The 11903-nt window shown below is 51.0% G+C and overlaps 1 protein-coding gene across 3 annotated transcripts; it reads left to right on the plus strand.

Moving 5' to 3' along the window:
* Positions 1–97: 97 nt before the first annotated feature.
* LOC115658989 lies at positions 98–11223 on the plus strand. 3 transcript variants are annotated; one of them, XM_030578634.1, is made up of 6 exons: positions 98–209; positions 2431–2594; positions 2877–2970; positions 8401–8560; positions 9381–9533; positions 10752–11223. In XM_030578634.1, exons 2-6 carry the CDS (start codon positions 2467–2469, stop codon positions 10922–10924), a joined length of 708 nt encoding a protein of 235 aa, XP_030434494.1. In that variant the 5' UTR covers positions 98–209; positions 2431–2466; the 3' UTR covers positions 10925–11223. The 3 variants fall into 3 exon arrangements, with proteins under 3 accessions (XP_030434494.1, XP_030434495.1, XP_030434496.1); XM_030578635.1 differs by having other exon boundaries at positions 182–252; XM_030578636.1 differs by lacking the exon at positions 98–209 and adding an exon at positions 221–243.
* Positions 11224–11903: the final 680 nt, after the last annotated feature.

The following is an 11903-nucleotide window of genomic DNA, read 5'->3' on the forward strand; positions in this document are numbered from 1 at the left end:
GAGCCGCCCCCCAGCCCCAGGCCGCCGCTCTCCTTCTCCTCCTTCCCCTTCATGCCGCAGCGCAGCGCTCCCGTGCGGGGCCCGGCCGGATCCCTGCGGCCTCGCACTGCGACTGCCCGGCCGGCCCTGCCCGAGCCCGCCTCCACCCCGCCCGCAGCCAGCGGGACTTCCGGCGGGGCTGGCCGGGCCTGGGCCTGGGGGGAGGGCAGGTGAGATGGAGTCGGAGTCGGAGTCGGCGCCGAGGGGAGTCCGGTGGGGCTGGGAGTGTGAGGGGGTTGGGCGGGAGGATGGAGTGGGGGGAGGTCAGGGCTGGGAGAGTGAGGGGGTTGGGCGGAGGATGGAGTGGGGGGAGGTCAGGGCTGGGAGAGTGAGGGGGTTGGGCGGGAGGACGGAGTGGGGGGAGGTCAGGGCTGGGAGAGTGAGGGGGTTGGGCGGGAGGACGGAGTGGGGGGAGGTCAGGGCTGGGAGAGTGAGGGGGTTGGGCGGGAGGACGGAGTGGGGGGAGGTCAGGGCTGGGAGAGTGAGGGGGTTGGGCGGGAGGACGGAGTGGGGGGAGGTCAGGGCTGGGAGAGTGAGGGGGTTGGGCGGGAGGACGGAGTGGGGGAGGTCAGGGCTGGGAGAGTGAGGGGGTTGGGCGGGAGGACGGAGTGGGGGGAGGTCAGGGCTGGGAGAGTGAGGGAGTTGGGCGGGAGGTCGGAGTCGGGGGAGGTCAGGGCTGGGAGAGTGAGGGGGTTGGGCAGAGCATGGAGTGGGGGGAGGTCAGGGCTGGGAGAGTGAGGGGGTTGGGCGGGAGGATGGAGTGGGGGGAGGTCAGGGCTGGGAGAGTGAGGGGGTTGGGCGGGAGGATGGAGTAGGGGGAGGTCAGGGCTGGGAGAGTGAGGGGGTTGGGCGGGAGGATGGAGTGGGGGGAGGTCAGGGCTGGGAGTGTGAGGGGGTTGGGCGGGAGGATGGAGTGGGGGGAGGTCAGGGCTGGGAGAGTGAGGGGGTTGGGCGGAGGATGGAGTGGGGGGAGGTCAGGGCTGGGAGAGTGAGGGGGTTGGGCGGGAGGACGGAGTGGGGGGAGGTCAGGGCTGGGAGAGTGAGGGGGTTGGGCGGGAGGACGGAGTGGGGGGAGGTCAGGGCTGGGAGAGTGAGGGGGTTGGGCGGGAGGTCGGAGTCGGGGGAGGTCAGGGCTGGGAGAGTGAGGGGGTTGGGCAGAGCATGGAGTGGGGGGAGGTCAGGACTGGGAGAGTGAGGGGGTTGGGCGGGAGGATGGAGTGGGGGGAGGTCAGGGCTGGGAGAGTGAGGGGGTTGGGCGGGAGGATGGAGTAGGGGGAGGTCAGGGCTGGGAGAGTGAGGGGGTTGGGCGGGAGGATGGAGTGGGGGGAGGTCAGGGCTGGGAGAGTGAGGGGGTTGGGCGGGAGGATGGAGTGGGGGGAGGTCAGGGCTGGGAGAGTGAGGGGGTTGGGCGGGAGGATGGAGTAGGGGGAGGTCAGGGCTGGGAGAGTGAGGGGGTTGGGCGGGAGGACGGAGTGGGGGAGGTCAGGGCTGGGAGAGTGAGGGGGTTGGGCGGGAGGACGGAGTGGGGGGAGGTCAGGGCTGGGAGAGTGAGGGGGTTGGGCGGGAGGATGGAGTAGGGGGAGGTCAGGGCTGGGAGAGTGAGGGGGTTGGGCGGGAGGATGGAGTGGGGGGAGGTCAGGGCTGGGAGAGTGAGGGGGTTGGGCGGGAGGATGGAGTGGGGGGAGGTCAGGGCTGGGAGAGTGAGGGGGTTGGGCGGAGGATGGAGTGGGGGGAGGTCAGGGCTGGGAGAGTGAGGGAGTTGGGCGGGAGGATGGAGTGGGGGGAGGTCAGGGCTGGGAGAGTGAGGGGGTTGGGCGGAGGATGGAGTGGGGGGAGGTCAGGGCTGGGAGAGTGTGGGAGTAGAGGAGGATGGGGCGAGGGGATAGAGTGGGGATCAGGGGGCTGAAGGGTGGGGCTAGGAGTGTCAGGGCTGAGGGGTCTGTGAGGGTTCAGGGGGCCGGAGTGGGGGCCTGGGAGGGTCAGGGAGCTGAGGGGATTGGAGTCGGGGTGGAAAGCTGAGGAGCTGGGTGGCAGGAGCAGGCACAGGGCACTGCAGGGAAATAAAGATGAGTGCAGCAAGGGGCTTCATCGAGCAAGGAGAGCTGCAGCTTCCTGGCTTGCAGGGAGAGCCAGGCTTAGAGGCAGTGACTTGAAGGGGGCCGTAAGGACCAAAGGTGCTAAGAGGTGGAGAGGCCTGCTGGAGAGCATGGTGGGGTGAAGGACAGGGGCTAGGGAGAGAAAAGAGAGAATGTTGACAGGGCAAGTAGAAGGTGAATGAAGCAAGGATGGGTTTGGAGGTTGTAGGGAGGGGAGATAAGGATCAGCATTTTCTTCTCATAAGGTCTGTGCTCTGTAGTTCCATTAGCATCAAGTCTGTTTGTCCTTTTTTAGATGTTCTTCGTCCTTAGTGTCCTGGAACCCTGAAACATGCCATTAAGTGAAGGCCTATATGGTTGTGAAGACCCCACCCACTGGAGGACAGTGTTTGATGTCTACTGGGACGTACTCAAAGCCAAAGGAGGCAGGCAGAAAAAACTTGCTGAGCTGGATAAATGGTAAACCCTTAAGCATTTAAGGTGGTTTCTTTTCTGCTGCGTTATTCTCTCTAGGAGCACCACCTCATCATCTGTTGAGGAAGCATACAGCTATGAGTCCTATCCATAGCAGCCTCTTTCAGTGTGAAATCCCTGCCAACCGTTCTCCATCAATAGCAGCTGAGTCTTCAATAGCATGAGCTTCCTCCCAGCCAGTCAGTACCAGCTGCAACTCCAGCAACATGAACATGTAGGTTCAAGAATATATTTTGACTCCTTGTCTACCAACGGGTCTTTTTTCAGGTATCAAGAGGAGCTGCCAGTTACTATTGCAGGAAGGAGAGAAAAATATCTGACACAGGCTGAAGTGGTGAAACTGATGGAATGGAAACTTGCTGTAAGTAGCTTTCCCAAATGAATTGCCATAGGTAACATCTCAGCCATATAATCAAAGTGTTTGTGTAGTGGCAGGGAGGGTTTAAGGCTATATTACAGCTTAAGTCGACATGAATTACGTTGCTCAAGTATGTGAATTAGCCATCCCCTTGAACGACATAATTTATGCCAATTTAAGTGCCAGCGTGGAGAGTGCTGTGTCATTGAGAAAGCTGCTAGTGCTGCTTGTAGGGGCTGGGGTCTATAGACTCGTGATCCATAGAGTAACTATATTAGAGAGCTTACAGTAGCACAACTGCATCAGTGCTGCTGTAAACGCTCTAGTGCAGCCATAAGCTCAGCGCCTTGGGGTCTATAACATCATTTTCAATTGCTGGTGGTTTGGAGCTCTGCTGATTATATTGACTTTTTTTTTAAACCTGTGTGAAAGAGTTTAATGCTGCCAGCCTTAAGGCCTCTGTAGTTAGCATCTATTTAATGCTGTTATTCATATTTTAAAGGTACTGCAGTCAAGGAAAACAATCCAGCCAACTATTCTGGTCTGTCTGAACCATGCTTGATGCACGACTGGGGGAGGAGCAATAGTGTCTTTATGCTACCTTTGTGGCTCCTTAATTGGGGGGTTATTGTAGCCCTCCCCTGCCCCACAAAGCAACTTATAGAAGCCTCAGGCTTGCTATAAGTTGCAGTCAGCTGCCATAGCCCCAAGGGATTTTCCCAGCCAGGGACGGCTTTAGGAAGTGCAGGGCCCAATTCTAACATTTTTGGCGGGGCCCCGGCAGGGATGACTTAAGAAATGAAAGGCTTTTTTTTTTTTTTTTTTTTTTTAGCAACTGGTTCCCTATAAAAAAAATTCTGATTAAGGGATGTGCCACAGTATGTTTTTTGTACCAATAGAGTTACCATACGTCCGTATTTTCCCGGGAGGAATTTTTAAATTTAAATTATTCCTCCCGGATGGTGATTTAAGAACCAAAAAGCCTGACATGTCCAGGAAAATACGGACTTATGTTAACCCTACCTAAAGTTCTTTTTCAAAAAGATGAGCCTGAACTAGAAATGAGCTCCCTTTCACATGTGTGGGTCCCTGCCACTCCCTGGGGGTGTGCTAGGGTGACCAGATGTCCTCATTTTTATAGGGACAGTCCTGATTTTTGAGTCTTTTTCTTATATAGGATCCTATTATCCCCCACTCCCTGTCCCAGTTTTTCACACTTGCTGTCTGGTCACCCTAGGGTGTGCACGTGTGGGTGCCAGCTGCTCCCTGTCCCCCCTTATTGAAGCAGGTGTGCAGGGTTACTGCCCTGGGAACTGCAGGGCACCAGTGGACTTAGACTCAGACTTTAGGGTCAGAAGGGACCAATATGATCATCTAGTCTGACCTCCTGCACAAAGCAGGCCACAGAACCCTACCCATCCATTTCTACAAACCCATAACCTACGTCAGAGTTATTGAAGTCTTCAAATTGTGGTTTGAAGACCTCAAGCTGCAGAGAATCCATCAGCAAGTGACCCATGGCCCACGCTACAGAGGAAGGCGAAAAACCTCCAGGGCCTCTGCCAATCTGCCCCGGAGGAAAATTCCTTCCCGACCCCAAATATGGCAATCAGCTAAACCCTTAGCATGTGGGCAAGACTCACCAGCCAGCACTCAGGAAATAATTCTCTGCAGTAACTCAGATCCCATCCAACATCCCCTCGCAGACCACTGGGCATACTTATCTGCTAATAATCAAAGATCAGTTGCCAAAATTAAGCTATCCCATCATACCATCCCTTCCATAAACTTATCAAGCTTAGTCTTAAAAGCCAGATATGTCTTTTGCCCCCACTACTCCCCTTGGAAGGCTGTTCCAGAACTTCACTCCTCTAATGGTTAGAAACCTTCATCTAATTTCAAGTCTAAACTTCCTAGTGTCCAGTTTATACCCGTTTGTTCTTGTGTCTACATTGGTACTAAGCTTAAATAATTCCTCTCCCTCCCTAATATTAATCCCTCTGATATATTTATAAAGAACAAGCATATCCCCCCTCAGCCTTCTTTTGGCTAGGCTAAACAAGCCAAGCTCTTTGAGTCTCCTTTCATAAGGCAGGTTTTCCATTCCTCGGATCATCCTAGTAGCCCGTCTCTGAACCTGTTCCAGTTTGAATTCATCCTTCTTAAACATGGGAGACCAGAACTGCACACAGTATTCCAGATGAGGTCTCACCAGTGCCTTATATAACGGTACTAACACCTCCTTATCTTTGCTGGAAATACCTCGACTGATGCATCCTAAAACTGCATTAGCTTTTTTAACGGCTATATCACATTGGCAGCTCATAGTCATCCTGTGATCAACCAAACTCCAAGGTCCTTCTCCTCCTCTGTTGCTTCCAACTGATGTGTCCCCAATGTATATTTAAAATTCTTATTATTAATCTCTAAATGCATGACCTTGCACTTTTCACTATTAAATTTCATCCTATTACTATTACTCCAGTTTACAAGGTCATCCAGATCTTCCTGTATGATATCCCGGTCCTTCTCTGCGTTAGCAATACCTCCCAGCTTTGTGTCATCCGCAAACTTTATTAGCACATTCCCGCTTTTTGTGCCAAGTTCAGTAATAAAAAGGTTAAATAAGATTGGTCCCAAAACTGATCCTTGAGGAACTCCACTAGTAACCTCCTTCCAGCCGGACAGTTCACCCTTCAGTACGATCCGTTGGAGTCTCCCCTTTAACCAGTTCCTTATCCACCTTTCAATTTCATATTGATCCCCATCTTTTCCAATTTAACTAATAATTCTCCATGTGGAACCGTGTCAAATGCCTTACTGAAATCGAGGTCAATTAGATCTACTGCATTTCCTTTGTCTAAATAATCTGTCACCTTCTCAAAGAAGGAGATCAGGTTGGTTTGGCACGATCTACCTTTAGTAAAACCATGTTGTAATTTGTCCCAATTTCCATTGATCTCAATGTCCTTAACTACTTTCTCCTTCAACATTTTTTCCAAGACCTTACATACTACCGATTTGGGGCTGGCTGGAGGCAGGGCAGGGGGTGCGGGGCTGAGGGGCGTGAGGTGGGCTGGCTGGCTTCAGGCAGGGCCGCAGGGGGGTGCAGCAGGAGTTGGCAGGGTTGGAGACAGGAGTGTGGGACTGGCTAGCTTCAGGCAGGGGGGTGCAGCAGGGGCTGTCTGCGGGCAGGGCAGGGCGGTGTAGGAGGGGCTGGCTGCGGGCAGGGGGTGCAGGTAACAGCCCACCCTGCATAGTGAGTGCCCCCTCCTCCCCCCCCCACCGGGATAGCAGCAGCAGCAGCCCGGGGGCTATGTGAAGAGCCTGGGGCTTCCCTGCTCCTACCGCCCCGGCCCTTTAAATAGCCACGGGAGCCCTGAGGAAGTGGCGAGGCTCCAGGGGTTATTTAAAGGACTAGGGCAGCAGAGGCAGCTGCAGTCCCAGCCCTTTAAATAGCCCCCAGAGCCCCCTGCTACCCCAGGGCTCTGAGGGCTATTTAAAGGGCCTGGGGCGCCCCTGCTTCTACGGCCCTGCCCTTTAAATAGATGAGGGAGCCCTGGGGAAGCAATGGGGCTCCAGCGGCTATTTAAACGGCCAGGGTGGTAGAAGCAAGGGGAGCCCTGGACTTTTAAAATAGCCCCCAGAGCCCCGCAACCTTACCCCAGGGCTCCAGCAGTGGGGTTCTGGTGGCAATTTAAAGGGTCTGAGGCTCCAGCCCCTGCTTGGAGCCCCAGGCCCTTAAATTGCCCCCTGGGGAAGCTGGGCCACCCCAGTACAGCGCACCGGCTCTTGCCCATACACAGTACTGGGGCTTGGATGCGGGACCCTCTTAGGGGCAGGCCCCGATTCAGGGGAACTGGTTGAATTGGCCTAAAGCCAGCCCTGGTCCCAGCAGTCAGGGATTTCAGGGGCATATGGCTTTTCTGCCACATGCAGCTGCCCAGGTTGTCTCTCTTAAACAGGATCCTACAATGGGATGGCATAGAGCCACTATGCCAGGTAGCAGCCTCCTCACTTGCCGAGGCTGAGGATTTGGCCCTTTATTTAAAAGTTATCCTCTGTTTGCATTAGTAACAACACATTAGAATGTCAGAGCAGGAATATTTTTAAATCCAAGGTATGCTATTTGCATTTCACATAGCTTGGTAAGTTTCCTCCGACTAGCACAACAGAGCTGTGTGTGGGTTTCCAGTACAATAGGGGAATTATTATTCAGTCGCTTTTTTATGAAACATTAATACTGTACACAACTCCTCTTTACAAACAATCAAATTATCATGGGCTGTTGACTCACAGGAAGAGAGTGGTTAGTTCAAGTGTAATGGGCAGGGTGGAAAAGTCAAAGGAAATATTTAGGAGAGAGGAGGAGTGTAGGAGACAAGGTGCGGGAAGATGTTGGAAACAAAGGTAAGAAGCTAGTGGCATTGTAATGGAACAGGGGCTTGAAAATGTGGTCAGAGGAGCACGTGTTTAGGCTTTGTCTACACTAGGAAAGAGGACAAGAAGATGAAGCCCCTGAAGTGATGTGAGGAGTTGGGGTGATATGCTCAGAGTGTGGGTGAGGAAGCTTTAAATCCCACCCTCCAGCAAAACAAAAATGTTGCAGGAAATCTTGTGTTTCATAAAATGGTGCACGCCCTAGGGTTTTAAAAACAGCACCTTTTCCCCCAAACAGAGCCTCAATTCTGAGCTTCAGCTCACTTGGCATTCTCCTTTTAGAATGTCACATAGCTTTTTCATTTTCTGGACCAAGCTTGAGGCTAAAGATCCCAACATGGGATGTTTTCCTTTCAATCACAAGACATCTCAACTTGGAGAATGCCAGGAAGGACTCTCCCTCTGGATCACTAGTGGCCCACAGACCAGAGCTTGGGAATCTCCACTAAAAAGAAATATCCCTGGAAGGACTCATACTTTTCCCATGTGTTGGAAAGGAACTCATGGCCCCACGCTATTGAATCCCGTATTATAAAGGCCACTTTTAATTGCTGGTGCCCGTAAAGTATAGACCAGAGGTAGGCAACCTATGGCATGTGTGCCGAAGGCAGCACACAAGCTGATTTTCAGTGGCACTCACACTGCCTGGGTCCTGGCCACCGGTCTGGGGAGTTCTGCATTTTAGTTAAATTTTAAATGAAGCTTCTTAAACATTTTAAAAACCTTATTTACTTTACATACAACAATAGCTTAGTTATATATTATAGACTTCTAGAAAGAGACCTTCTAAAAACGTTAAAATGTATTACTGGCACACAAAACCTTAACTTAGAGTGAATAAATGAAGACTCGGCACACCACTTCTGAAAGGTTGCCGACCCCTGGTATAGACTTTTTACTCTAGTAATGAGCTGTACTCACTTGTAGAGTGAAGAAGCTGAGCTCCTCAGGTTGAGATGTCCTTACCATGCTCTCTTCTCTCCTCTTATCTAGCGGGGAAAGTTTCGTCCTCGTCTGCAGCAGCTGGTGGCCACTAACTCCAGTGAAACTGTGGAGAGCTGTACAAGGAAAGCTTTCCAGCTCCTTCCAGATGTGACAGCTGCCATTACTGAGTTGAGCCAGCTAAAGGCTGTGGGACCAGCCACAGCTTCAGGTAAGAAGTTGTGGGAGGGAGGGGATAAATCCAAGAGGGCCAGGGCCTGGCTATACCATTAGGTAAGAAACGGGAAGATTGTTCAGATTTTCCACAGCACTGTGTAAATGGCACCACCTAAATGGTGCTAGTTAGAGTGGGATCTGAAATGCTGATCTTTCCTGGATGATAAACACTTCTGGGAGACAGTATTGGCCCTAGAACTGAGCATTGGGGAAAAGAAAGGGGAAGCACCTACATATACAACCTAGTCTCAGTTTTTCCCAATCCAGCAAGTAGCCAAACTTGTTTCCAATGGCCAGTTCTTAGAGAGAAGACCTTCGCATATGCTTAGTGCTGTGGCTGGCAAAGGCAGCAAATCAAAGGCATCTGGGCTTGTACGCGATAGTGCCTGCATATGAAGTTGTGGCTAGGTCTCTGGCTCAGTGTGTTTCCCCATGTGTTTGTGTAAAGCAGGGGCACATTCACACGTGGGGGGAATTAGAGACTGGCTCAAACTGCAAAATTGTAATCCTTGTTTCAGTCCCCCTCTCCTCCCAAATTCAAGACTGTTCAGACACCCAGGGTTTTGGTTCAATCACATCTCTGCTGGGAATACGGGTGCAGACACATTTTTGGGTTCAGTTTCCATGTTATGTCCTGAAAGGTGGGATCAGGAATCTGATTCCAGGTGTTCTGAGAGCCTGAACGGGGTGGGAGAAGCTGCATGTTTCTCCAAGACACAGGGCAGTCACTGTCATGCAGGCTGCCCCGTGTCTCCTCTTCCTGCCCCCAACCTCTTCCTTTTCTCTGCTCAGCACCTCCCACTCTTCCCACTTAGCAATTCTAGCTGCAGGAGCCCCAGATGCTGTGGCATTTATGGCAGATGAAGCAATGGAGTCCATCCCCGGCCTCACCCCAATTCAGTATACCCTCAAGCATTACATCCTCTACCTGGACAAGATCCAGCTCTGTGTCAAGAAACTAAACAAAGGTAAGGTTAGGTGGGGGTCACTGCCCAGACCTCATAGGGGGTAGGGGAAGGAGGATTGCATCTCTCTGCTTTAGTTAAGTGCTTATGGTCTGAATTTCAGAAATTTGAATTGCAATGAACCCTTTAGTGCTTACAGTAAGGTTGTCATTATGATACAAGCAAACAATAGTTAGCACAAATGACTGGGAGTCAGGACCCTGGAGTCTATTCTTGTCTCTGCCACTGATTGCAGGGCCTTGGCTAAATTACATAGGCCCAGAGCCTCAAAGACATTTAAGCACTTAACTCCCATCAATGGGAATTAGACTCTTAAATACCTTTGCAGATCTGGGCCCTAGTTTCTCTGTGCTTCAGCTTCCCCCGCCTGTAAAATGAAAGTAACATTTACTCACCTCTGCCCAGTGCATTGAGATCCTCAGATGAAAATTGCCAAAAGTCCAACATTGTTGATATCTGGCATTTTTGCATCAAGTGATTAATTGAAAAGCAAATTAACAGAATTTCCTAGTTTCTTAGACCTGAACCTTGCAGTCACTGTAGAGCCATTCTCAGCGGCACCTGTATTGAAACAGCTGCTCTGAAAGATTTCCCTTATTAACCTTTCCTTGCCTTCTGTGCCCACCATGAATTTGCATTGCCTTTTCATTCTCCCTTCAATTTTTGCTTGAAGTTGTGGCCAGCTCCATCGCCCTTCCCTGCTCCGTGTCTTCCTTCTGGGTCTCCAAAGGTCTCAGTGTGGCAATTATTTTGTCCACTAAGTTTGCCTACTCTGCTTTACTGTAGAACCATAGCAGCAGTAGGATGATTGTAGACCAGGATTGCGGAGATGTTCTCCTGCCCCAGCCTACGTGCACATCCATGAAACAGCAGCACCTTTTGATCTTCCCCTCCCTGCTAGTCTGGTATGACTGACATTCTCCACTCAGAGGCTCAGAACTGGAATAGCAGGAGGGATGTTTGCAAGGCCAAAGTGAGGTGTATTGCCAAAGTTGTGTGGGAGCCTAGGAGAGATGCCGCAGATCTGGATCAATGTGCATTGGCAGAGCTGTGTGAAGGAAGTCTGTCTCATTCTAATCTGTACTATCAGCCTTTCACTTTACTGGGCCACATATCTTACCAAAAATTCATCTGGGAGATGAGGGAGACAGGGTAGGAATCAATCTACATTTGGTTCTTCTACTGATGCAGAGTTTAATTGTCCCTTCTGATCTTTTCTAGTGGATACAGAGAAGGCATGGACTCCTCATCGTGTGGAGATGTGTCTCTGGGCCTGGGTTGTAGCACAGAAATTGTGTCCTTCGCTGTTGCAGACTCTCAGCTCAGGGGGAGAGAAGGCAGATGATGAGGCGGATGAGGATGTTAGACCCACAAAGAAATGTAAAGCCAGATGAAAACATTATCGGCCGGGGACCTAACAAGCGTCACTCTGTTTGCCTCCTGTTATCCGATGCACAGTTTGACTAAATGCCAAAGCTGGACTCCTTGGGAAATCTAAATATTACCCTTTTTGGGAGTCATTCAGGGAATGGGTCAAATTGATCAGATGTGGGAAGAAATAAAGGGGAGCTCTTCTGTTTGAATCACTCCCCATTTGGAACCATAGCTGATCTTTCAAATGAAGCCCTCTGCTTGGTGTGTGCAGTGATTTTTACAATAATTCCTTAATAAACTTTTGATCGTTTTCGTAGTACCACATATTTGGGGTTTGCTTGGTTGCCAGTAGGATAATGATGTGCCAACAGGAAGTGCCCTTTCTCATACTGTACCTTTCTTGTCCCATCTCACCTACCTCCTAAACATGAATGGATCTTCCAGGATGCCATCCTGGCCCCAGCTCTGGCTTCCTGGACCATTTACTTCCTTTATCTCCAATAATCCCATTGATTGAAGATTCCTCCACCTGGAATTGTATCATCCGAGTTCTTCCATCACAATAGCTGCATGTCATGATCATTAAAAGAACTGGTGATCTGCTCAGCCCTGAACAATAGTCAGACATCATGAAAGTCTCTGCTCTGGAGAGCTTATGCTCTGCGTGACTGACAAAATGCATTGAGACATCCAGAGAGGAGGTCACCATGGGTTTTATTTCCCCCTTTCTTCATATGAAGGGTTGCTGCTGCAGATAAGGAGTGAGGTGCAATATCCAGTTTATGTGCAGCTCCCCCTTCCTAGTACATCTGTGGATGACTCTTGGGGCGATCCATGTCTTGTACCCCATTCAAGTGGATGAAACAAAGATGAAGGTTGTATGTGGTCAAACTGCCTTTCAGTGGCTCAAGAGAGCATGAATACCAACCTCAGGGAAGCCTGTTAAGAACCAGGGCACAAACCCAAAATTGGTTGAGAGTTCTGTTTAGATTTCACCAC

This window comes from Gopherus evgoodei, chromosome 10 (assembly GCF_007399415.2).
Source record: "Gopherus evgoodei ecotype Sinaloan lineage chromosome 10, rGopEvg1_v1.p, whole genome shotgun sequence".
Classification (NCBI taxonomy): domain Eukaryota; kingdom Metazoa; phylum Chordata; order Testudines; family Testudinidae; genus Gopherus; species Gopherus evgoodei.

What these genes read in the sequence shown, in the direction of transcription:
- LOC115658989 (XM_030578634.1), top strand. Translation starts at nt 2,467, where the DNA reads ATGCCATTAAGTGAAGGCCTATATGGTTGTGAAGACCCCACCCACTGG. An exon ending in TGATGGAATGGAAACTTGCT is followed by an intron (nt 2,971 to 8,400) that starts GTAAGTAGCTTT and finishes CCTCTTATCTAG; the next exon opens with CGGGGAAAGTTTCGTCCTCG. An exon ending in TGTCAAGAAACTAAACAAAG is followed by an intron (nt 9,534 to 10,751) that starts GTAAGGTTAGGT and finishes GATCTTTTCTAG; the next exon opens with TGGATACAGAGAAGGCATGG.